We start from the raw sequence: 24,924 nt of genomic DNA, 5'->3' as shown, positions 1-24,924 counted from the left end.
ATGGACATTTAGGCTCTTTCCATAATTTGGCTATTGTTGAGAGTGCTGCTATGAACATTGGGGTACAAGTTGTGATGTTCCTTTTGAATGGCCCATTGAGCAGCAGGCACAAAGATGTCTATACATGGGTTTTGTGACAATTTCTCTGAAGTTTACTACTAGTTGTCTAGTTTAGGCAAACAACAAACATTTAAAGACCATCAGAACTAGAACTTAACATCCGTAAAGGTGTGTTATTGAAACATAATTTTTCTCTCTAATTAACCCTCATTTCCAGAGATAGCCAAATCAAGACTAATTCATTTATAGAACGAGTCCACTTTTAACAAAGAAGACCTAATTATTTACATAAGCTCAGCAAGAACGGCAGTTGGTCATAGAGATCTTTTAAAATTTGCTCGGCTGGAAGTTTTTGTAAGGAATCTCTAGATTGAACTTTTAGTAGCTTCGCCAGTCCAGGAGCCCCAAGCCAAGCACTTGCCATCAGACATGCCTGCAAAACCTGTAGCTTTGGGTGAATTTCTTTTCACAAGGTCCCAAAGATATTCTGAGGTTCCTGCACCTGCCAGGAAGTGACGTTCTTTACTCACCTGGTAAGGCTGCTGGGAACTCTGTAAACAAGGTATCAGGCCATCATTTCCAAGGGGCTCTATGGCTCCATGTTTTATAAAGTCAACCTTCATTCCTTAAAACTGGTTATATCTGAGTCTAACCCTGTCTCTCTCAAATATGACATCCCAGTCAAAGCCTTGGTAAAGTAATCAGTATTTCCAATGGTGACCTGTTACAAGGAGAGCAGATTCTTACTGAACTTTTGCAAATACCTGTATTTGCCATGAAAGAAAGAATACTCAACTGAGAGCTTTTGAATTTCAGAGGGTTCAGGTAGAGAGAAAAGTGAAATGTCTCAGTTTGTTTACAAATGAATACTTTATCACATTTCTGTATGTTATGGGTATCTTAAGAGAAAGTTTCCCTAATCTGGAGAAGCAAACAGAGAACCAGCAATATTTCCAACAAGAGTCACAAAATCTATAATCCTTCTCAATTTATTTAGTCCTGTGTTACTAATTTTTGTTCAGTTTGAATGCAGGTTTTTAATTCTGGAAATTTTTACCCATTTGTTTTATGATCTTAAAGATGTGAAATACCTGTACTTGTCCTAAAAGTCCTTTTTATAAATCTCCTTAAACATAAAACATATTTTGTAAGTGTATCAGAACAAGAACTATAAATGACAAAAGACTCAAAAATGGACATGGTCAACAATCTGAGGGGAGTGTTCATTATGATGCAATTGACAAGGAAACTCAGTTATTTCTGTGACACATAGCACTCTGATAATTGGAATATCTGGTGATGACCAGATATTCTGGTCATCTGGTGATGACCTTATACCAAAACATATTAAAACTTTAGGAATTATATATATAATTATATTTGAGCAGTTATAGCATTTACCCAAGCAATGCAACCTAAGGTTTTCCATTGTTTGTTTGACAGGGTTTTCCAGGTAACACATCAAATAAAGAGGCCCATTTGGTCAAAAAGATTTCATTGACAATTTAAATCCTGGGAAGTTTGTTAAAACCTTAGGAAGTTATAAAGCACATCCTAAATAGGATTATAGATCATTACAAATCTTATTTATATAACCAAGGTGGCAATAAGAGATTCTCAAGGCAAATATGTAGGGTATATAGTTGTTAGCAAAGCCTAGCTCCTTTAACATTGAGAAGTTTTAACTAAGTGATCAAAGACCTGATAAAGACAAAACATAAAGCTTTGGTTTCTCTGGCAGACAAAAGAGAAAAGACTTTTGTTTACTTTTTTTTTTTTTAATCAAGAGCAGATCCACAATCCAAGAAAACTGTCCTTTGAACAGAGAGAAAAGCAGAATTTTAATCTTATACCAGTGTATTTTAAAAATCCATTCATTTCAACCTTAGTCCATCCTAACCACCCAAAATTTTCCTTTCAAAAGATTTCCCTTGAACCTTCTACAATTTTCCTTTGCATTCACATTTTGTCTCAAGCCATGTCTGTCTGAACAACCAGTTTCATTTAGGACAAAACTACTTTCTTTTACCTTCAACAAAAATGTATTTCCATTCCTTATATATTTTTTGACATATATCCCACTTTTCTACATACAGAGTTGTTTTCCTTACTTCCATCAGTTTTAATTACGTTTAAAAGAATTTTAACTCTTAGAAACCTTAGTCTCCAGTGAAAACTAAGTAGTAACCAATTGTGAAGTGTGACACCAGAATATTTTAGATGGAAAATTTAGGAATCAACTAAGCACAAAGCAAATTTTCCAACAGCCTCACATATCCTTAGTTTCTCTGCAATAAGTCAAAAACACAAACCTGTGTTTAATAACATGTCAGCATTTTATCCAATTTGGAAAAGACCTAGATGTCCAATGAATTCAATCCAGTTTATCATCCAAACAAAACCTTAAAGTTTTAGGTTACCAAAGCTCTTGAAAGCTATCTTAACAATTACCCACAAAAACTTTGAGAGAAACAGAAGGAACCATTATTTTCAGCCATCTTTTTTCTGACAAATTGCAACAGAGATATCCACGAGCTTATTTGACCTTAAAGAAGCCTAGGTAGAAAAAGTTTTGTATTTAATGCTGCTAACTCTAAAGACATGGCTATCTTAATTAAGCCAACAAACTTAAATTAGTTCAAATACCAAATATGTTCCATTTGGGTCCACTTAAAAGTTCCATCACTTTGGGGGCACCTGGGTGGCTCAGTCGGTTGAGCATCTGACTTCGGCTCAGGTCGTGATCTCGCGGTTGATGAGTTCGAGCCCTGCATCTGGCTCTGTGCTGATGGCTCACAGCCTGGAGCCTGTCTCAGATTCTGTGTCTCCCTCTCTCTCTCTGCCCCTCCCCAGCTTGCACTCTGTCTGTCTCTCTCTCTCAAAAATAAATAAACATTAAAAAAATTTAAAAAAAAAAAGTCCATCACTTTGTTCACCATGCTACTTTTTACCTCGTGCCCCAGTGAGGAAATCTGAAGTGGGTGGTGTAAGTCCATGAGGGTGCCCTGCACTCTTTGACAGCGAGGGGAGGAGGAGGAGCTGATGGTGCCAGAGGCTTGGAAGATACAGGCTGCATCCAGAATGGTGCAGAAACAGGAGGAAGGGAGGGGAAGGCAGAAGAGGTGAGGTGTCTTCAGGGAAGGCTGGAGGTGTTTATCCAGAGAACAGAGGACAGAGAACGTGGTCTCCTCGTTCTAAAACCTATCAGTTCAGACAGATGAACAGATGCAGAATTTTTGTCCACCAAATGGAAACAGGCAGTCCATGTTGGGCCGGAGAAGACAGGGAACTTCCCTGAAACAAAAAGGAGTTTCAGTAGCTGCTTGGGAATATTCCTTACATTCTGCTTCCGGAGGTAGACTAACCAGAGACAACGGACTCCAATTATTATAGTCATTAACCCAGGGAATGAAGGAAGGAGAAGCTCCCACGTACAGGTAGAGTAACCTGAGTCTATTAGGAAGGAGGGACAGTGAGTGAGAATGTCAGAGTCCCCTTCATTAGGGATGGCCTATGTCTCCTCCAGCAACCTGGGTTTATTCAGAAGGGCATGTTTAGACAACCCTCCAAATATATCAGGAGGGAGTTTATCAGCCTGGTTAGTGGCCAAACACACTCTGCAAGAGGCCCTCCATTCTGGATCCTGATTTAGGACCATGAAAGCCTGGGCATAGGGTACCTCAGTCCACTTGTCCTGTTCATTGCAGAAGAGATCTGATAGATTGTATTAAGGCTATACACTGTTACAGAAGATCAGTCCTTTCCTAAATTTTGCAATCCGAATTGATTCCAGTGGCTTAAAAGGCATCCCAAGGGAGAGTCCTTGGGGACTGAACAAGAAGATCCATGTTTCTAGAAAAGTTGAGAAGGTCCATTACAAAAATCACCCGTGACTCCAGGGTGGCGTCCCACGCGGGATATGTCAGAGGTTCCTGGTGTCAAAGCGACCAGTGGCATCCCTCAAACAAAATCGCTCTGATCACCGACCAGCCACTAAGGGCCCCTGGAGAAGGGATGCTAGTCCCTTTGCTTCCCCATTGTATCCTAGGCTACAAATGGGTGCCTGGTGTATGGACCTAAGTACCGTGACATGCCATGACATGCCATAAGACGGTGTGCTGTAAAAGGTCATGCCTTAGTTTACCTTGTCTTGAGGAGCATGCCATGAAGGTCATGCCTTAGTTTCCTTGAAGTCTGTGCCAATTTAACCCATGGAAAACACTAGAAAAGTTCTATAAAGGGGAATTACCCAATTCGTAATTTAAGTAGTTAGTAGAGGACATTGACAGAAAACAGTAGAGAGAAATCCATCATTTCCTAAGCAATGTTCCAACACATACAGTCTTTATAGACAACTTCCCTAGGAAATGGTTCCTTGCTGGGTTTTAATTCAATTGGGTACTGGTTTTGGCCGGCTCCCAGTGGAGGTCTCATGGCCAGAAGCGGCTAGTCCAGAGATGTGGAGGGGATCATATTAGACCAATAAGGAGGAAACCTCACATGGGAGTCTTAAGATTAGCAGCCATGCTAGTCACTTAGGTGGTTGTCTCCTGCCCAAGACAGACAACTTTGTATAAGGACAGGAATAAAAGAGAGGGCATCAAGTTTCTGGGTCTTATTACCATTCTGGCCAGGGTACTAACTTTCAGCCAAAAGGCAGGCTTTCTCCTCCTCTGTAGACTAGCCATGGGCTAGAGGATTGCAGCCTGAGCAGCAACTGAAAAAAATATTCCAATAAGTGTTCCATGAACGTGTTCCAATAAGACCGTACTCCTCGAAAAGCCCCTGAAATGAGAGTAAAGGAAGAAAAGAGAAAATACTTACCAAGTCTGCACCAAGGCTCAGAGTCCAGATGGAAAGACTCAAAGCCCCATGTAAGCATGCCAAAATGATGGGGTTCTTGAGCAAACAGCTAAGAAAGAATTCTTGAGACGTGTTTAGTGCAAAAAGGAGATTTTATTAAAGCACGGGGGCAGGACCCATGGGCAGAAAGAGCCGCACTGGGGTTGTGAGGAGTGACTGATGATACACTTTTAAGTTAGTGGGGATTAGAGAGAGCATAAGTCTCTAAGGAATTTGAAAGCAAGGCTTTCAGGACCTTGAGGGGCCAGCTGCTATTAACATAAGGTTACTTTTAGTCTTTAATAATTCAAAAACATTAAGGAAGCGTGGCAGCCATGAGTTCATTGACCAAGATCACACTCTGCATGTTTCGGGTGTTTCTCACTGGGCTGTGAGCTGTAAGGAGATTTAATTTAAGCTACATTTCTCTGCCTTTGTTTCCCTAGAACTCACCTAGGAAGCAGTCAGTCCTTGGCTGTTTTGGGGGAGAGGTTCTCGATGATTGATTCAATCCTAGTATTTGCTATTGATCTGTTTAGTCTTTCTGTTTCATCTTGATTCACTCTTAGGTTTTGTGTTTCTAAAAATGTATCCATTTCTTCTAAGTTGTCCAACTTTTTGGCATTATAATTGTTCATAATAGTTTCCTATGATATTTTCAGTTCTGTGGCACCAATTGTAATGTCTCATCCTGCATTTCTGATTTTATATATTTGAGTCTTCTCTTTTCTTCATAGTTAGTCTAGCTAAGGGTTTGTTGATTTTGTTTGTTTTTTTAAAAAACCAACTCTTAGGGGGCGCCTGGGTGGCTCAGTCAGTTAAACGTCCGACTTCAGCTCAGGTCATGATCTCGCGGTCCGTGAGTTCGAGCTCCGCGTCGGGGTCTGTGCTGACAGCTTGGAGCCTGGAGCCTGCTTCGGATTCTGTGTCTCCCTCTCTCTCTGCCCCTCCCCATTCATGCTCTGCCTCTCTCTGTCTCAAAAATAAATAAATGTTAAAAAAATTTTTTTAATTAAAAATAAAAACCAACTCTTAGTTTTGTTGATTTTTGTACTCTTTATTTCATCTATTTCTTCTCTTTTATTATTTCCTTCTCCTACTAACTTTGGGTTTAGGGTGTTCTTTTTCTGCTTATTTGAGGTCTAAATTTAGATTGTATGTTTGAGATTTTTCTTATCACTACAAACTCTTAGTACTTGTTTGTTCTATCCGTTAAGCTTTGGTATGTTGTGTTTTTATCTTCATTTGTCTCAATATTTTATTTATTTATTTTTTTTTTAATTTTTTTTTAACGTTTATTTTTTGGGGACAGAGAGAGACAGAGCATGAATGGGGGAGGGGCAGAGAGAGAGGGAGACACAGAATCAGAAACAGGCTCCAGGCTCTGAGCCATCAGCCCAGAGCCCGACGCGGGGCTCGAACTCACGGACCGCGAGATCGTGACCTGGCTGAAGTCAGACGCTTAACCGACTGCGCCACCCAGGCGCCCCTGTCTCAATATTTTAAAATGTCCCTTTTGATCTTCATATTTGGGTATTGTGTTTCTATATCTAAACTAGTCTCTTGAGCACAGTATGTGCCTAACTTCTTTTTTTGTCTGAATCCCCACGTAACTCTCCTCTTTGCTTCCTTAATGACTTGGGTGTACATATCTCACTGAGCTTCTGTTGAAATGACTTATGGAAATGTCTGTCCATTCAACTAGACAGTAAGCCTGTAGGGACAAACAGTATGCCTTGGTCAACTTTGTTCCCCAGAATAAGTGCAGAAGCTAGCATAGAGAAGCCACTCAGTTCATCTGTGAATTCATTCTGCAACGCAGTCAGCGAATATTTATTGAGATCTTACTATGCGCCAAGCACTAATCTAGGTTTGAGTATATAACAGAGATCAAGATTGGTAAAAGGCTTTGCCCTGAGGAAACTTATGTTCCAGTTTGGAGAGCAGACAGTTAATATTTTAAGTAAGTCAAATAAACATCATTATTGTTGTTAAGTACTAAGAGGAAAAATTAGAGGAGGAAGGAGAATAGGAAATTGCGGAGGGGGATGTGTTGAAATTTTGGATAAGCAGTCTCACAGTGAAAGTGTCATTTATGTAAAAACCTCCAGAAAGTGGGGTAGTTGGCTCTTGGGATGTCTTGGGGGAGAATGGACCATGGCCTCATAAAGGGTGAAGCTTCTGTGCCTGGTGGCCTGTTGTGTTTGGAGAACGTAGAAGAGGACAGTGAGAGGGAAAGTAATGGCAAATTAGGAGAGAAAGGTGGGTGGGGAGAGATTGTGTAAGGCCTTGAAAACTCTGGTAAATTCTTGGACTTTTACTCTAAACAAGATGGGAAGCCACTGGGTGGCTTTTTGGACAGAGAAGAGGTAAGTGAACTTACTCATTAAATGTTTTTTTTAAGAAATAAATGGGCCAAATATACATAGTACAAGAAGACATATATCTTGTGTGCCTTTGTAGTCTAAGTTTTAAAAGGGGTAATTTAGGTTAGAAGATTCCAAACCCATGATACCTTTAACAATGCCGATCTAAAAAATCTGCAATTAAAACAAAACAAAACGTGCACCACCCAGTGGAATTAGGGAGCACTACGTTTAGGCAAACCAGTTGGAAATTTTATTTTTTATCTATATTAACAAAAATAACTGGATAGTTGTCATTTCTGTGTACTTTGCAAAGATGTGGCCATGTCTAATAATATTGTTTTCAAGTTATTTTTATCTTAAGTAGGAAAAAATTGAAGAGCCACAACCTTATCAAGTCCTTCACAGTGAAGATTTGGGAAATATAGGTTAAATAATTTTTGTGACCTTTGGGCTGAATATACACTAGTTAGGGTTGTGTCTAATTTAAATAGGGTTTTTTTTTTTGCCTTAATTTGTTACTTTGGAATATTGAAAGGCCAACCCAGATTGTTGTAGTCCCCTAAAAAATAAATTCTGAGGGGCGGCTGGGTGACTCAGTCTGTTGAGCATCCAACTTTGGCTGAGGTCATGTTCTCGCAGTTTGTGAGTTCAAGCCCTGAGTTGGGCTTTGTGCTGACAGCTCAAAACCTGAAGCCTGCTTTGGATTCTGTGTCTCCCTCTCTCTCTGCCCCTCCCCTGCTCATGGTCGGTCTCTCTCTCAAAAATAAATAAACATTAAAAAAAAATAAAATGAATAAATAAATAAAATATGAGAATCATTGTAAAGAATGAAGTGACTTCCTTTTTCCTTTAATCTATTTCTGATTATTAGCTCCCATTTATATGCCACTGTGCACAATTTGTGTGATGGGAAGTCTTAATTCATCTTTCCTTCTTGAAAATTTTGAGATCTGGACACTTTTAATAGAAACAGTATTTCAGGGAAGCATGATTATTTTAAGAAGTACAGACATTGTCCACAGTTTGTTAATTTCAAGACTAGAGTCCCTAAATTCCAGATATTAAAAGGGTCACAAAAGTGAATATGCTGTTGTGTTTGCTCTTACAGAGTTGTTTATTTAATAGCCCGAGAGATGTAATGATACTTTTTTTCCTACAATATAAATTGAATGTTGTCTGGACTGTGATAACATAACATGGGTAAAAGGGGTCTAATCAGATGGTGACATGATCTTACTGAATTCACGTCAAGTGATTTGCTTGGTGACGCCTGCCCGTGAGGACCAGTACTGTGTTTTGGAAATACTCTTTGGGAATTGTAAATAGTCAGTAAATTAGGCCCAGGGACATGCTTTCACTTCTTCCCTAGGCTCTCTGTAGATCCAGCTTGATCTGTAGAGCAGTTTCACTGCCAGAAGCTCCTGCCTTTCTGAACATCAACACCATACGATCACAGGAAACAAACCACGGATATGCCAGAACATTCCTGGCTGTCAGTCCATTTTGTTTCACAGGCCCTACACAGAAAACAATGAACAAACCTTGAGATTACAAATGATCTTACTATAACAATTTAAGAGACTATAACAATTTTTGACTTCCTGCCTGCAGGAAGGAAATGACAGTTGGAAGTGTGGAGAACAGGTGTTACCCTGAACAGCATGATATCTTCTGCTTACTAAAATAAAAAACACTGCATCAACATTCCTACGTGGAAGTGAGTTCTAACCACAAGACTCAGTCTTTCCACCACAGACCCAGCTCCAGAAAACCAGATCTGTTTCCTACCAGGAAGTTGTTAAACCCAGCATTAAAGAGCAGAGTAAGGGACAGAGTTGTCTGAATCAGTCTTGGATGAATCCAAGGAAAGAATGTGGGTGGTGTGTGTGCAAATGTCCCCCCCTCCATGTCCTTCCAGGTACTGGCAGTGCAATTGCACGGCGGCCGCATCAGGGGAATTAGAAGGGAAAGAATCAGGATTGGCATAAACTGCTCTCAGCTGAAGGGTAGGTGATTTCAAACCCTCTCTTATCTCCTTTTGTCTTTGTCTCCAAGTTCGGGGTCTGGCATTATTTCCTCCCAGGAGCTTAATGTTGCCATAATAGCGTTCTTTTTCTTTGCCAAGCTAGCTTGTCGCTCTGTCCCTGGTGAGGGAACCTTCTGTGCCTCCCAATCCGCTATGGAAATTTTAGACAAATAGACACTTTCGAAGGGCTGAGGACTTGGAAATAATTGAAGGCTATGCCTTGGTGCAGAAAAATACCAGCCAGGCATCTCCAGCCTCCATCGTTATTGGTTCAAATCCATTGTGGAATATGCATTTTTGAGGACATATGGATTGGAAAAAGTAGGGAAAATGGCAACACTGGGACCTATCAAGTCTTGTAAATGCACGCAAAGAAGCATGGTCTTTTCCTAACATGCTTCTTGAGATGGAGAAGCTCTGCAGTCCCCAGGGGCTTTGTTTTCTCTCTTATCTAGAGACCTTAAGGAGCTATGGCTACAGAGGAAGGGAACCTGGGGGCTAAAATTGGGATCACACAAGGAAAGTGAAGCTCCGTAGGCTGAGTGAGCAGACTGTATTGGGACGGGTAATACATAATTTCTCCTTCTGAAAGGTCAGTGTGGGAACAAGAATCCCCTTGGAATAAAAGATGAGTTGGCCATTCTCCAAGGCTGGCACATTCCCCTGCTGCCTACCACGTCTCTTAGCCTTCATCTCCATCCATTCCCTCCACAAATATTTTTCAAGGGCCTATTATGTAATACACACTGTGCTGAGAAACGATGAGACATAGGTGAAGGAAGGTGTTCTCTGCCTTCAGAGAGCTTCCCGTTGTATAGGGGACCCAGTGTGCCTACAACATAGGGAGAGAAGTGCTACAGTACAAGAGGGGAGGAATTCAGAAGGACTCAAAGGAGGAAATGCTTCCTTCTGCTTGGAGAAGGAGAGTAAGGAAGGGTCTCAGGCAGGGCCTGCAGGATGAAGGCTACTCTCCTCCCGTCCTCATGTGAGATCAGGAGAAGGCGATAAAAGTCAGCCCTGACTACCCAGCTGGCAAATAGTTATCCAAGGCTCTTCTCGTCTTCTGCTTGCCTCTTGGCTATTTTGCTGCTCTTTTGTGCCGCCATTTAAGGGATAAGCGGAAGTGGAATTTATTTATTTTGCTTCTGCTGAGAAGTGAGGGAAAACAAATTGGTGGAGGAAAGATTTAAAAAATACAGTGTAAACATTTCACTAAGCCAGAATTGCTTTCTTTAATTGATTTCTATTAATCTTAATTTATTTTCTAACTTTTATGCTGGTCGAATATTACAGCTATGCAAATATTAATAAATCAAAAGTAAAAACCCCTCCACCCTACCTCACCCATTCCCCATAGGAGCTCTGTTTACAGTTTGGTGAGTATATTTCTGGATTTTTAATTTATGCTTAAATCCACAGCTGTGATTTTATTTATTTATTTATTTATTTAATTTAAATGTTTATTTATTTTGGGGGGAGAGAGAGAGAGACCGAGTACAAGCTGGGGAGGAGCATAGAGAGAGGGAGATACAGAATCCAAAGTGGGCTCCAGGCTCTGAGCTGTCAGCACAGAGCCTGACCCAGAGCTCAAACTCACAAACCATGAGATCATGACCTAAGCTGAAGTTGGGCGCCCAACTGACTGAGCCACCCAGGCACCCCTATTTGTTTATTCACTTATTTGTTTATTTATTTTTGAGAGAAAGAACATGATCAGGGGAGAGGGGTAAGGGGAGAGGGAGAGAATCTCAAACAGGCTCCACACCCAGCATGGAGCCCCACTCAGGGCTCGATCCCATGACCTGAGTGGAAATCTAGAGCTGGAGACTCAAACGACTGAGCCACCCAGGTGCCCCACAACTATAATATTTTAAAACAAAAATGCGATTGCACCATTCACATCGTCATACACAGCATCTGCAACTTGCTTCACTCTCCTACCCCTCACTGCATCACGAACATTCTTAGAACTATTTTTTTAAGCTTATTTATTTATTTTGAGAGAGGGAGAGAGAGAGAGCAAGAGAGAAAGAAAGACAGTATACAAGTGGGGGAGGGGCAGAGAGAAAGGGAGAGAGAGAGAATCCCAAGCAGGCTCCCTACCACCAGCACAGGGCCTGATGCAGGGCTTGAACTTGGGACCATGAGATCATGACCTGAGCTGAAATCAAGAGTCAGACGCTTAATGGACTGAGCCACCCAGGCATCCCCAGAACTATTTTTCAAAGAAAATGTCATTGTATGATACAGAGAAGTTTGCTTTAGTAATATATGGATATTGCTTTGAGTCAATACAAAAATCAATTTGGCCAAAACTCACCTCCTCTGAGAAGACCTCTCTGATCAACTCCGCTTTGATTTTTTTCAACCCTCTCTTCTGAATCACCCAGTAATTTTACATATTATTTTTGTGTAATATTGACTCCTACACTCTTTTTTTTATTAATATTTTTTTATTTTTGAAAGAGAACACAAGTAGGGGAGGGTCAGAGAGAGAGGGAGACACAGAATCCGAAGCAGGCTCCAGGCTCCGAGCTGTCAGTGCAGAGCCAGACACGGGGCTCAAACCCACGAACTGTGAGACCATGACCTGAGCCCAAGTCAGATGCTTAATGGACTGAGCCACCCGGGTGCCCCTTGGCCCCTACTCTGAAATCTATTCCTTTGTGTTGTACTCAAGCTCTTTCAGTTGCAAAGAACCAAGAGCCTGTTTTTAAGAATACATGTGAACTGTAATGTTCCACATCGGAAGGACTGGCATTTTTTGATGTGCTGGCATCTCCTTGTCTTCTCACCCTCCGTGTACTCACTCTTCTATTCTCTCACCATTTGGCTTCCATTTGTTCATTCAGCAAATGAGTCCTGAGTGTCACAACAGGCCAGGGTGACAAGCATGTACGGTCTGGGTTGTTTTAATCCTGACTCAGAGTCATGGCCTCCCTTCATTCCACTGACCAAATTCTCCCTATGTGTCTGAGTTCACATTTCCAAGCAGCAGCAAGTGGCCCAGTTATGGAGGGACATTCTGTAGCCCAGGGTTCCTATTCATCCAGCTGTGGCTGGAGAAGCATCCTGACCTTCCAGGATCACACCTTCTCAGACCTTACCTGTGCATTTGTAACATCTCCCCAGTCAGAATGTAAGTCAGGAAGGACTGTGTCTCTACATGATCTGCTCGTAGAAAGTGTTCCACGAACAGTGTTAACACAGGTGCTTGTTCCATTACATGGGGGTGGGCTTATTGTTGGTAGAGGGTGGGAATCGTGGCCTCCCTCCTGTTCTGACAAAGTACTGTTATCAGTGCAGTTCATGTCTTGGACAGCAACAGGTCCCGTCACACGAACGTTGTCTTTGAAGGTAAAGATGAAGAGAGATTAGGAACCAGAGGAAAATTCTAGGTGAGACATACAGAGCGCGTATCATTCTTACATTCCCCTACGTGGGCATAAAAATGGAGCATTTCAAATGGAATTATAGACACAGGCAAGAGTCCTTTTGCATGGAGCCAGGCAGTTTTATTCAACAACTGTCTTCAGATGCTCAGGTCACAATTCCTATTAATGTACAAAGTCTGTGGAAGAAATTGCCCTACAGGATAGCACTGATGACTTGAGACAGAGGGCCAGGAGGTTAGAATATAATTTGTGTCTCGTCTCTCTTCAATAGAAATTTTGTTCAAGTCCAGATAAAATAGCTGGAGGATGCAGCTGCCTAATTCTGCAGCGGGAGGGCAGGAGGCGTTAACCCTCAGAGCTGCCGCCAGCGTCCTGGGTTCACTGGGCAGCCAGGCGACGCATGGCCCCTTCTGCAGAGGGCCCTAGGGACCCAGAAAAATACTGGTTTGTGTCAGTCTGCCAGCAGGCACAGGGCAAGCCGTCTAAAGAGGCAAGCATGTGGAAGGAATCAGACTCAGGGTCTGTTGGTTGGGTGCTCTCCTCCCCCCTCTTCCTTCACTGGTTGTAGCCAAGGCTCTCCCTCCGGGTGCTCTGTGGCTCCCCACTGCCTTCCCTCCTCCAGGTGGGCGCTGCTCCTGCCCTTTCCTCCACACCAGCACTCACTTCCTTTTCCAAATGATGGAGTAAGTGCTTCCTCTGTCCGGACGACGTTGCTTTTTCACTGCCTGCCACACACACACACACACACACACACACACACACACACACACACCACCCCACACCAAAACCCTTCATGGAATGTTTACATTCCGACCCAAAGCCAATCCTAACATCACCTGTCCCTACTTCCTGCCACATGACACCAGATTCTCAGAACCACTATGGCCTCCTGTCTTTTGTGTGTGTGTGTGTGTGTGTGTGTGTGTGTGTGTGTGTGTGTCTGGAATGTCACTGATGCCCCCAAAACCTGCCTCCTCGTCCTTCTCTTTCCCTCCCCTTCACACAGCCCGAAGAGGAAGTTCTCTGCGTTAAGTTACCATAGCATTTACGTTATACTTCTGACCTCAGTTATTTTGGTTGTTCACGGGTTTCTTTTCTCCACTGGGCTGTGAGCATTTTTAGGGCAGAAACCTACTGTCCTTCACCTACCTTCACACCCCAGTACCTAACAAAAGCAAAGTGCTCATCATAGGAGCTCAAAAATTTTGGAAGGAAGGATATTCATGGAGATGATTGTTGCCTTTTAAATATTTGATATGCTTTTGGACTCGATATAGGCTGCTGTTAATATGTTAATCCTGATAACAGGTTTCTAACATCACCGTGTTCGTTTCCTGACCACCAAAAGAAGAATGTTAACCTGTGCCACAGTGGCAATTTATATGCAAGAATCAATAGTTCAAGTACCAGGAAGAAGTGTGGTTAGGAGGTTGGCAATGTGAATCCAAACTCCCTTCTCAAAGCACTTTGAAGGAAAGCGAGGGGTAGTCTTCTACGATGAAGACACAGGTTTGGGGTATCTCTTTTTGCCTGGATTTGCTTAGATATAAAAATAGGGGATTGGATTACAGCTCTTCTTCTCCTTTAAGTCTAAAATTAGGTGATTCCGGTGGTTCTACTTAACAGGTGTTTAAATACTGCATAAATTTTTCTCTGTGCTCAAATTAGCAATCAAAGCTACAAAGACTTGCTTTTTTACCAGTGCCTCGAAAACATATTCAGAAGTTCATTTGACCCTGAATAATGGCTGTGCAAACACATTAAGTGGTCATTTCCACAACTGTTCTGTTTCTTTAAGAGACCTCGCTTGGTAAGCTGGAAGATCATTGAACCATATGAGGGTCAATAAAAGAATAAAAAGTCACCGGTTGGTGATTTCGGTACAAGGAACTTAATCGTAGTTGAGTATCTGTGTCCATATGCTGCTGGCCATCAAAAGGGGAGTGTTTGATCTTCAGCAGCTTGCCCTTCCTCAGGATGGTTTCTGGAAAACTGATCAAGCTCCTGGTTTTTGAGCTTTTCGAGTTTGCTGCTTTCTCCATTCCCACGCTTGTGATTGTGGAACAGTTTGCCACGACCTATCAAACAACGACGGGGAGCCCTGAGAAAACACATTATTGGCTGATTGTTTCCTGTTCGATTGCCTATGTGGCTTCAGTGACTCTGCTGATTTGGGTTCCCATAAAAGTTCTCTTATACAGGAAGCATGCCTTTTCCAAAAAAATTAAAGGATGGTAAGTAAAAGGATTCTTAAAGCAAGGAATCTCTGTGATGCTTTCATAGAGAATTTCTCAGGTGCTACCTGTAGGGATGTTAGCATAGCACAAATGTACATAATGTATATGCACATTATGATTAATGAGAAGTCATTGTCACCATTTCTATAATTGTATTGCTATTATGGTATCTTCTATATTTTTATAGGGGCCTTTTTTACTGCCTGTTAGCAACAAATTACATGTATTCATAAGTTCGTAGTTAGCATGAGTCTATGATACCCTGAGTACTATATGTTGGCCCTAATTCCTTTGTTCACTGAATTGCATAAAGTTATCACAGCTAATTTATAGAAATCTTAATTATAGAATGATAATATGGAATTTTACTTTTACAAACATTTACATTACTTTATGAAACTAATGTCTATTTTGAAATGTCTAATTGCATTGTTTTTTGGGTCTGAAGCATTCTTTGGCCTTTAGCCAACTGAGATTTTTAACTGGTTCCTTTGCTTAGATTTTTTATTGTTATTATTATTTTAAATATAATTTATCGTCAAATTGACTAACATACAGTATGTAAAGTGTGCTCTTAGTTTTGGGGGTAGATTCCCATGGTTCATTGCTTACATATAGCACCCAGTTCCTTCGTTTAGATTTTTAAAAATAATACTTTACTATGTTAGTAAATTTTTTTTACCCTGGTGGTGGGGGGGACTATTTCAATAATAATACAGAAATATTTTAAATAAATAAAGATCTAATGTTGCTTTAACTTAACAGTTTAGCTAATGTTGTATCGCCTGTATTGAGTACAAATTATTTCAGATACTAAGATATTTTTCCTTTCAGATCTTTATTTATTTAAAAAAATTTTTTTAATTTAGTGTTTATTTATTTTTGAGAGAGGGAGAGACAGAGTGAGAGTGAGAGAGAGGCAAACACAGAATCCGAAGCAGGCTTCAGGCTCTGAGCTGTCAGCACAGAGCCTAAAGTGGGGCTCGAACTCACAAACTGTAAGATCATGACCTAAGCTGAAGTCAGATGCTTAACTGACTGAGCCACCCAGATGCCACTATTTTTTAAAGTTTATTTATTTATTTAGAGAGAGTGGGGGGAGAGCACAAGTGGGGGGAAGGAGAGAGAGAGAGAGGAAGAGAGAATATCCCAAGCAGGCTCTGCACTGACAGCACAGAGCCCCTTGTGGGGCTCGAACTCAAGAACTCTGCGATCATGACCTGAGCCAAAATCTAGAGTCAGATGCTTAACTGACTAAGCCACCCAGGCATTCCCCTTTTGGAACTTTAGATCAGATTTCTACTCATCTAAGATTTCTTAGTTTTCTTTGATAAGTTAACCCTTCTTTCAGGCTGGTCTTTTATTTTAAAGTCAAACAACATCAACCCGCTTGAAAAGCAAGCAGCAGAGATTTTAACAAGGGCAGAAATGTAAAAATAATAGATACAGAAATCTAGCTACAAATACTGTCAGGAGGATGCAGACCTGGAGAGCCGAAGTGTGGAGTTCAAGAGGTCCTTTAGGTGTTGATTTAGGATGTGGCTCCATGAAATTTGCCCGGGGGACTTTCAGTTCCCTGAGGGCAAAGATCTTGAAGGCTTTCTGGAAGTAAACCATTTGGTTTACACTGCGTTTATCGGTGCGGTTTAAGGATTTTCCAAACCTTGACCCGAATCCTCAGGATATCTGTCAAGTGGAATTGGAGCTCAGCTGGGCCCTCCACTCCTCATATCACCTTGGAGTTGCTTTGACTGTCCAGGACTCCTGGCTGGGCTGGGAGTTTTGAGGGAAGAATGGAACACCCAAATGACCAGTGGCTTTCTGTTAGTTTACTCCAGACCCAGAAGGCACTCCTTGATTCTTTTTTTTTTTTTTTTTTTTTTTGCCATTGACTCAAACTTCTGGGATCCTAGGTTCTGAATATCATTCAGGAAGCAAACCTTCCATATCAGTTATTACCATCATCATCATCAAGTTATAACTGCTTCTTTACTGATCACGTATGTGCTTAGAGATTTAAATGTGAATTTCATTTCCTTCTATACCATCTTGTGAGGGAGTTATTTTCATGACTTTATCATTATTATTCCCAAGGGGAAACTTATTATCAGAGAAGGGTTATGCAACTTCCCTGGTCAATAACTAGTGAGTGAGAGGACGAGACTTTGGACCTCTGTCCTTCTGACTCCATATTTGGTATTTCAGCCACTGTCCTAAACTGCCTCTTTGAGTGACAAGGTCTGAATCTACTGGAGGCATTTGAGAGTAAGGAAGGCAGTGTGGTCCTTCATTTATTTCTACTTTCCAGTGCACGTTCTGCTTTATAAATCTGGTTCACGTGTCCCCCTTGGGCTAACATGTCCTAGGCTGTCCCAATTACATCTTTCAGTGAATTCTTCAGGGAAACGCTCTTCTGGCCTTTCATTTTCCTTTGCAGGTGTGGCTGGCCCCAGGTGTTCTAAATAGATACACTATAGGTTATCTGTAATTTCAATGAAACTGTGAAATTATTTCCTCATAGCCTCATTCATGAGCGCTGTCATATTGCTGTCTCTTACTGTAGGTTCCTATGGGCGTTGTTAGCCCCATGAATCTGGTATTTAGGAGAGAATGAGTTATCCAGCTAGTAGAGTGTATGTCCTGGCCACACAGCTAAGAGGTGCAGACCTGAGTTCAAATCCCAGCTTTGACATTGACTACGAGGACTTGTATGAGTTATTTAAGTTCTTTGAATTTTAATTGTCTCGTGAGCAAAATGGGGACAACCTCGGTTTTTCACCTGAGTGCTGTTTTAAGAAACGGAATAAGATTATGCAGATAAAGTTCCATGCATAATACCTGGCACATGGGAAGGATTCAGTGCATATTATTGTTATTACCTCAGGCTGAATTTAGTATTTCCATTTAAAACATGATCTTGTTTAATCTTCCGAATGAGAAATAGTAGAACTGATGATAAAACTGATTAAACTGAAGAAAATTATATGCCATCAGTGATACTCTTTGAACTTAGAAAATCTTGGAGGTCTCTTTTATCCTTCGAGCAAAATGAAGGTCAATAGCGTGGTATCAACGAATATCTTATAAAGTATTTGGCATATATACAGTGCTTTTATGTTTTATTTTTTCACTTGACCTGCACACCAGGGTTACGAGGTTGACCAAGGGATGTAATTCCTATTTTGTAAGGAAGGAAACAATGTCAGAGAGTTTAAGACATACACACTAAATCAACAGTAGAGCCTGAACTTTAATCCAGTGCTCTTTACTTTTGTGGGACACTTCCTCGTTCTCTTTAGAATGATTGTTTCTTTTCAGGGATGCCTGTCTTAATTCGTAATAGGCTAGGGAGATGATTTGAGGAGTGAGGAAAAGCTATTTATAAACACACCAAATTGTATATCCCAGTAAATGAGAGAAATCCTTTCCTGGGGTGTTAATGAACATGCGAAACCATTGAACTATAGGGCTAGCCTGCAACTGGGGAAGATATCAGTGAAGAGGGTCCCAGGGGATAGGATAATGATGGAGAATTTGTGGGGATTCTCAGAATGCCTTGGGACCCTGGGCTGCGTTTCAGGAATTCTCTCAAGTCTTTCAGCGTATAATTACTTTAGATCGTGACATGTCAGGAATTCTGGGCAGTGCCCCCTTGGAAAGACCCCAACATTTTGGACTGCATTTTGCCTTGCTTAAGTCCTTAATCCCTTAGATAGAATTTGCTGTTGATTCGTTTAAGACAGTGGTAGTAACAGTAGTAGCTGTTGTAGTTGCAGTAAAATAAAAGCAAGTCTTTGTCGAACAGCTGCTATGTACCAAGCATGGGTATAAACACATTGCCTATATTATTTTAGTTAATTCTCTAACCTTTATGGGTAAGAAGACTTACAGTGCCCATCTTACAAATGAGGGAACTGAGGCGCCGAAGTTACACAACCACACAGCCGTGAGCCGTGGAGCCCACGCTGACTTCAGGGGGGTCTGTCTCCGCAGCCTGGTCTCTTGAACACCTTACTGTTCCACAGTGGCACACACAGGGCATGTGCACAGCACGAATAACATCTGGGCACTGCCGGACGGGCTGGATAAACTGAAGGAAGTAGAGCTTGCCCTTTTCAGTCCCGGGAAGGTCATCCGTTAATCATCGTGAACTAAACACGGGCGCTTAACAGCACTCCCGTGTCTCCCAGTGGACTCTCCTCTCCTTAACTACTCAGTAGCAATGATTTTCCGATACTTGACGACAGGCTTTTTCTTCCTTGCCCCACCGTATCCAGTAAATCAGAAAGAGTATATTTACACGTGCTTTTCTCTCCCACTTTGTGCAATAAGTCACCAAATTCCATTAATTCTCCCTCTTTCGTGTCTCTGGCATCACCTCTGTGTTCTCCATGACTGTTTTCTTCACCCCAGTGAGGCACTAACTTCCAGGACCATCATACATGGCCATGGTTCCCCACGTTTTCATACATTCAAGTCCGATGTCACATCATTTGTCCTGACGGTTTTGTTCAGGGTAGCATGAAGAACATTTTTTTCACTGATGCTGGGGCTCTGGTAGCCTTCACCAGCTGGTGTCTTGTCCTTTGCTTCTTTTCCCCATCCCCCTTCCTTTGCAGTCCTTGTTGACAGAGTAAAAATCTTCATGAAAAATGTTTTCTGCACATCAGTCCTGCCCCTTAAAAATCGACTCTTCCCCTTGCTTGTACAATGGTATTGGCATTATACCATGGAATCCTAAAGCTCGAAGGCACCTGAGAGTTCTACGACACTCTTTCTTACGATGCGGGTAGACAATGGACCTCTTATTTAAAATTTTTTTTTAATTTTTTAATGTTTATTTATTTTTGAGAGACAGAGTGCAAGTGGGGGAGGGGCAGAGAGAGAGGGAGGCACAGAATCGGAAGCAGGCTCCAGGCTCTGAGCTGTCAGCACAGAGCCTGACGCAGGGCTGGAACCCACAACCCATGAGATCATGACCTGAGACGAAGTCTGAAGCTTAACTGACTGAGCCACCCAGGCGCCCCTGCCCTCCCTTTATATGCCAGTGAATTTGGCCATGGCCAGGAGCTCTATCCATTTCCCCCTGCCCCATTTTTCCCTTTTGATTGCTTTGCAAGTACTCTCATTGGCTCATAATATAAAATGCCACTTATATGATGATCAGTCCCAAAACCATGTCTCCAGAGGTGACTTTCCTGAGCTCACTGTGTCTATATGAACGTTTTTCAAATGTTTAAAAGTATACACATCTCAACTACGTCCCATGGCAGTCTGCGAAGTCTTCTCTTCTCCAGTGTCCAGGCTTTATCAGGTATTCTTGTCCTGTGATTTCTGGACCTTTTTCCCTTTTGGATATTTCCTTGGGATGATGACTGGCTTGTTAATGTCCAGACATGATCTCATTGATACCCAGCTGTCCTGTTGATGCAGCTATTGGTGTGAGGTATTGACTTCGACTGCAACAGTGTCACTTTCATAACTGAGTCTCATAACTGAGACTAAAACTCCTAGAAAAACTTGCTCTTGTCACACGGTTACCTCATCTTGTGCTTAGGCAACTTCCTGAGCCTGTAAGTACCATAAAGCCAGACTGTGCCTTACGTGTCTTTCTGCCCTTACAACTGAGTGTAGTTCACACATTTAACAAGGGCTTGGATGAGTGGGTGAATGGATGAATGCAGAACTTGGCTTGTTGCATGAGCTCACTGGGGTTAGTGTTTTTTGTTGGGAAGTTAATGGCAGATTGTGGGAAGCCTTGAAAGACAAGGAAGGAAGCCTTGACTTGAAGAGCTAGGCGATCGAGAATGTTTAGGAGTGTCTGAGCAGAGTGGTTTCCCAAGTTATTATCTGATGCATTCCATTCCCTGTGCTTTCCCTGTGAGAAATCTCATGGTCAGAATTCTTGCTGCACAAATAGGAATCTTTAACTCACCGTGGCTTGAACTCAGGTCTTTCTTCGTGGGCCTACTCCTGGAGGAGACCTTCTTCCTGATGCTTTACTACAGACACGCACAGAGCTCTGTAGTGCCCTAACTCATCTTCCATCTGGACTTACACCATGTCTACAGGTCCTTCTCCTCAGCCGTGTTGTGCTCTCATTGAAGCCTTGCACTAACCTTAGCGTGAGTCCCCCTTCAAAGATGTGTCTGTGGCATTTCCAGCATAAATTTCATTGTATGGATTTCCTAGGATTGCTGTTGCAAACTACCACAAACGTGGGGGCTTAAATGATAGACATGTATTATCTCCCACTTGTGGACGTTAGAAATCTGAGACCACGGTGTTGGTTGGTTCCTTCGAGGGCTGTTGGGAGAATCCGTCCCAGGCCTCTCTCCCAGCTTCTGGTCGTTCGCTGGCACTCTTTAGCATTCTTTAGCTTATAGACGCATCACCCTGATGTCTAACTTCCATCATTGCATCGTGTTCCTCCCTGTATCTCCTCACATAGTCTTTCCTCTGTGCGTATCTGTCTCCCAATTTTCCCTTTTCATAAGGACACCAGTCCTGTTGCATTAGGGCCCACCCTAATTGTTAACTTATTGCCTCTGGAAACACTATTTCCAAATACAGTCCCATTCTGAGGTACTAGGAGGTTGGGACTTCAACATGTCTCTTTTAGGGGAACGTAATTCAACCTGTGACAGTCTGCCCTCTGGCCCTCCCCCAAATTCATGTTCTTCCCACATGCAGAATAGATTCACTGAAACCTAGCGGGGCAAATGTCACTAAATTGTAAGGCTTGACAATAATCCTCTGTGGCTGGATGTTCTGCCCTCAGGATGGGAGAGCCTTTCCTTCCCTGGCCTCTGGGTCTAAGGAGGGAGCCTCTGGGCCTGCAGTGGAGCCTCTCAGGCCCCTAGAGCCATCTCAGAGGATAATACATATTCACAGCCAAGTAGCTCCACCAGCCCATTTCCTGCCTGTTACATCCCAGAAGTCTAACAGCCTTCCTTCCTTTTGTCCCATCTCTGTCCCCCGTTAGTCCAAGCTGGCAGTGCCAATATTTCTGCTGAGATAGGTGATTGGGTTCACAAGGCACACCCTTAGTATCCTCTCTAGAACACACGCTTTCATTTTCTACAATATGGATACACTGAGAAATATCCAAATCTTCAAGTTCTGGTTCCTTTTTGCTTAACGATTCCTTCTTCAATTTATCTCTCTCTCTCCTCTTATATTTTACTAAGTTCTGGTCCCTTTTTGCTTAACAATTCCTTCGTCAATTTATTCCTCTCCTCTTGTATTTTGCTATCATCAGCAGTGCCTTCAGTGTTTTGCTTAGAAATCTCAGCTAAATATCTGAGTTCGTCGACTGTGGGTTCTATTTTCTACCCAGCAGAACACAGTTCAGCCAAGGTTCTGCCACTTTCTTTTTTTTTTTTTAATTTTTTTTTATAACGTTTATTTATTTTTGAGACAGAGAGAGACAGAGCATGAATGGGGGAAGGTCAGAGAGAGAGGGAGACACAGAATCGGAAACAGGCTCCAGGCTCTGAGCCATCAGCCCAGAGCCCGACGCGGGGCTCGAACTCACGGACCGCGAGATCATGACCTGAGCCGAAGCTGGCCGCTCAACCGACTGAGCCACCCAGGCGCCCCTCTGCCACTTTCTAGAAAGGATCACCTTTCCTCCAGTTGCCAACAACATGGTCCTCCTTTCTGCCTGAGACTTCACCAGAAACACCTTGAACATTCACGTTTGTAGCATTTCTGTTTGGGACAATGTGCATATTCTCTAAGATTGTTAGAGGCTTTTCTACATCTCTCCTCTTTTTCTCTCCTAGCTTTCACCAGAATCTCCTGTAGTGCCCATATTTTTCTAACAGTCTCTTCTAGGCCGTCCAGCCTGTTTCTATCATGTGTCTTCAGACTCTTCCAGATTACCCATTACCCTGTTCCAAAGCCACTTCCACATTTTTAGGTATTTGTTACCAGTAGTACCCCCTACCTGTAGAGCAAACTCTGTATTAGTTTTGTAGCACAGCCATAACAAAGTACTGGGTGACAAATGTGTGGTGTCCCTGTTCTGGAGGCTAGTCGTCTTGAGATCAAAGTGTCTGTTGGTTCCTTCTGAGGGCTGGTGGTTCACCAGCACTCTGGCATTCCTTGGCTTACAGATGCGTCACCCTGATTGATCTCTGCCTTCATCGTCACATGGTGTCTTCCTGCGTTTCTTCACATAATCCTCCCTCTGTACATTCTCCAAATTTTCCCTTTTAATAAGGACACCAGTCGTGTTGGATTAGGGCCCACCTTAATGACCTCATTTTAACTTACTAGCTCTGGAAAGACCGTATTTCCAGATAAGGTTACACTGTAAGGCACCAGGAGTTGAAACTTGAACATAATCTTTGGGGAGGAACATAATTTAACCCACAACACTTATTAATAAATTATTATAAATCTATGTTAGCAGTAAATCAAGATTTTAAAATACAGATTATCATTATTTCTGGATACATAAGATGCAGAACTTGGATTAGAAACAGGTTGCATCTTCATTTGCCCTGTAGCCTCTAACTGAAAACTAGCATTTCTTTCCATTTTGCATGTTGGTAACAAAGCACACTACAAGTACCAGAACCTAATAACTTCATTAAGTAGATCTTTTCATATCATATATGTTAGATCTTTTCATACCACATTACAATTGTTGCAGATACTTCTTTCTTTTTTTATTTTATTTTTTTTTTAATTTTTTTTTCAACGTTTATTTATTTTTGGGACAGAGAGAGACAGAGCATGAACGGGCGAGGGGCAGAGAGAGAGGGAGACACAGAATCGGAAACAGGCTCCAGGCTCCAGGCTCTGAGCCATCAGCCCAGAGCCCGACGTGGGGCTCGAACTCACGGACCGCGAGATCGTGACCTGGCTGAAGTCGGACGCTTAACCGACTGCGCCACCCAGGCGCCCCATTGCAGATACTTCTTAATGTGGCTAATGATCTTCGCTACCTTGACATTATGAATGATTTCAGTTTCCACTAGCTCTTGAGCGTTCCAAAGAAAATAAGGAGACAATGTGTTCATAGATGAGCACGTATATTCCTGTATAAAATTTTTAAAAGAATTTGGAATACTGTATTTCAACATAATTGCTCCGTTTTTGTTTAAAAAGAAATCTGTTTTGAAAAAGGTCCGTAGGATTTACCAGATTCTCAGAAATTTCACTGCACAAAAAAAGGCTCAAAAAACGTGGTTTTAGCTAGTGGAGATAATGTAGTGAAACCATTCAGATAAATTTCCTGCCTCCACGGAACTTACTTTGAAGATCAGCAAAGAGGAATGTGTGAAACGATAAACAAGAAATAATCAGCAGAACTTCAGGTAGTCATAAGGCCGCAGATATATATAATTTGGAATGACAACAGGGCTCCAACATGGAAGATCCAGGAATGGGGGGCATCTGGCAGAAGGTATAGACAGTGTACAACTTGAAGATGAGGCAAGCTTGATGTGATCATGACACAACCAGAAAGCCAGTATGGCTGGAGTTAAGTGGGTTTCCAGGGAGAGGAAAGTCATTCTAAGTGAGAAAGAGACTAGGAGAAAGAAGAGAAACCACGTCATGTAGAACATGTAGGCTCGGGTAATAGGTTTCAAATTTGTTCCAGTTACATTGCTTACCCACTGGAGATTTTTAAAAAATATGTAAGATGCACAGATGTGTGTATTTTGTGTGAAATACATGTAGCACAATTTACCAACTTAACCTTTTAAGTGTACGTATCAGTGGCATTAAACTCATTCACACTGTTGTGCCATCACCACCATCCGTCCACAGAACCTTTTCGTCTTCATTCTTGTCTCCACTCAACACTAACTCCTCATTCACCCCACCCCTTACTGTTGGAGATTTTTGAGCAGGGCAGTGATAAGATGTGTTTTACATTTTAAAAATATAACAGTTGGCTCTATGGAGAAAACGTTGCTAGGCAAGAATAGAAATATTAACAGGAAACTGGATAGTTCTTGGAGATGAGACATGATGGC

At 42.0% G+C, this 24,924-nt stretch overlaps 1 protein-coding gene across 2 annotated transcripts in view; it reads left to right on the top strand.

Annotated features, from left to right (window-relative positions):
- The window catches only part of TMEM236 (transmembrane protein 236), a 53,112-nt gene that overhangs the window by 4,296 nt on the left and 23,892 nt on the right, over positions 1–24,924 (top strand). Inside the window, exon 1 of one of the 2 annotated variants that reach the window (XM_040451296.1) lies at positions 14,476–14,926. The exons of the other annotated variant lie outside the window; for it this stretch is intronic. Within the exon in view, the coding sequence (XP_040307230.1) occupies positions 14,670–14,926 (257 nt within the window). The 5' untranslated portion in view covers positions 14,476–14,669. Of the gene's footprint in view, positions 1–14,475; positions 14,927–24,924 lie in introns of those variants that run through there. 2 annotated transcript variants of the gene reach the window in all.

The sequence above is a fragment of the Herpailurus yagouaroundi genome, unplaced genomic scaffold, assembly GCF_014898765.1.
Source record: "Herpailurus yagouaroundi ecotype Mexico unplaced genomic scaffold, PumYag 203, whole genome shotgun sequence".
Lineage (NCBI taxonomy): Eukaryota > Metazoa > Chordata > Mammalia > Carnivora > Felidae > Herpailurus > Herpailurus yagouaroundi.
This window is presented reverse-complemented; position numbering and strand designations above follow the sequence as displayed.